Source organism: Octopus bimaculoides, chromosome 6 (assembly GCF_001194135.2).
Source record: "Octopus bimaculoides isolate UCB-OBI-ISO-001 chromosome 6, ASM119413v2, whole genome shotgun sequence".
Lineage (NCBI taxonomy): Eukaryota > Metazoa > Mollusca > Cephalopoda > Octopoda > Octopodidae > Octopus > Octopus bimaculoides.
In genome coordinates this window covers 40732591-40733699 of record NC_068986.1, presented here as the reverse complement: position 1 = coordinate 40733699, position 1109 = coordinate 40732591, and the positions used below count along the sequence as shown (strand labels likewise).

The 1109-nt window shown below is 35.6% G+C and overlaps 1 protein-coding gene and 1 long non-coding RNA gene across 3 annotated transcripts in view; one reads left to right on the top strand and one right to left on the bottom strand.

The window, feature by feature from the left end:
* The window catches only part of LOC106876894 (uncharacterized), a 6716-nt gene extending 6100 nt beyond the window's left edge, over positions 1-616 (bottom strand). Inside the window, exon 1 of the long non-coding RNA XR_001410305.2 lies at positions 527-616. This is a non-coding gene — a long non-coding RNA (uncharacterized LOC106876894). The remainder of the gene's footprint in view (positions 1-526) is intronic.
* The window catches only part of LOC106876893 (17-beta-hydroxysteroid dehydrogenase 14), a 17130-nt gene continuing 16087 nt past the window's right edge, over positions 67-1109 (top strand). The window contains exon 1 of one of the 2 annotated variants that reach the window (XM_014925641.2): positions 67-253. In XM_014925641.2, coding sequence (XP_014781127.1) covers positions 166-253 — 88 coding nt within the window. In that variant the 5' untranslated portion in view covers positions 67-165. The remainder of the gene's footprint in view (positions 254-1109) is intronic. The other variant, XM_014925640.2, reaches the window with a different exon arrangement.

The following is a 1109-nucleotide window of genomic DNA, read 5'->3' as shown; positions in this document are numbered from 1 at the left end:
ATATATATATATATATATATATATATACATATATGCATATTAGGGACCAGCCAATTATGTCGTTACATTTGTATATGGGTGGAGCCTGTTTTACAAAGCTTGCCACAAAAAGACAACCAGAACTTGTTGAATTCATTTTCGTAAGCGAAAGCGATATCTGTAGTCATGGCCTCGTCTCTCCGATATAAGGACAAAGTTGTCATTATCACTGGTGGTGCTCGTGGAATTGGGAAAGGATGTGTTGAAACATTCGGTAACTGTATTTGTTTAAATTAATTTCTTCTTCATCATCATCTCTCTCTCTCTATCTATCTATCTATCTCTCTCCCTTTCTCACTCTATCTATTTATCTCAAAACTTTAGCGTGTTGAGTATTGCAAAAATTCGGAAGCTTGGATTTCTCTTCTCTTTCATTGCTCTCTATAGTTTTTTGTAAAAACAAGCTGTAAGAACATTGTATAAGTTAGTTATATAACAGTTCATTCTAACAAGTACTATTTAATAATGCATCACGAGATACTCTCACCTTGGAACAGTGCCATCAATAAACGTTCCACATTTCAACAACTCAATGCTTCGCTTCTGAGCAAGGGAGGTGACTGACACATTCCATAATACTCTTAGCGGTTTGAAAATAGAGAAAACTTTCTGGAGTTTGTTTGTTTTTTTCTCTCTTCTCTTATTGTTTACTTTTCTGTGCACAGTTACCGATGCATTATCCCCAAATATGAGCCTGATTACTGCATTATGAGTTTATATATTGAGATAAAAATTATAATTTCATAAATTCCAGTGAGGTGGTAATTGCCTAACTACATGTTTTTTTGGGGGAGGAGGGGGGTCTTTAATGCATATCTCACCATTTTTTTGTTTAAAAAATGAATAGGTCCGATTTTTTTATCAACAGAATGGTTGCTCCTACATTCAGAATGTTAGGAGAGACGAGGTCGAAAAAAATATTAAGAAACTGTGTTATGCAGTTAGCAGCGTCGTTTAACATCAACTGTGAAGGTGCGTGGTTTAGTGGTTAGTATATTGGGCTCATGATAGTAAGGCCGTGAGTTCGATCCTGGGCGACGCGTTGTGACCTTAAGCAAAATACTTTATTT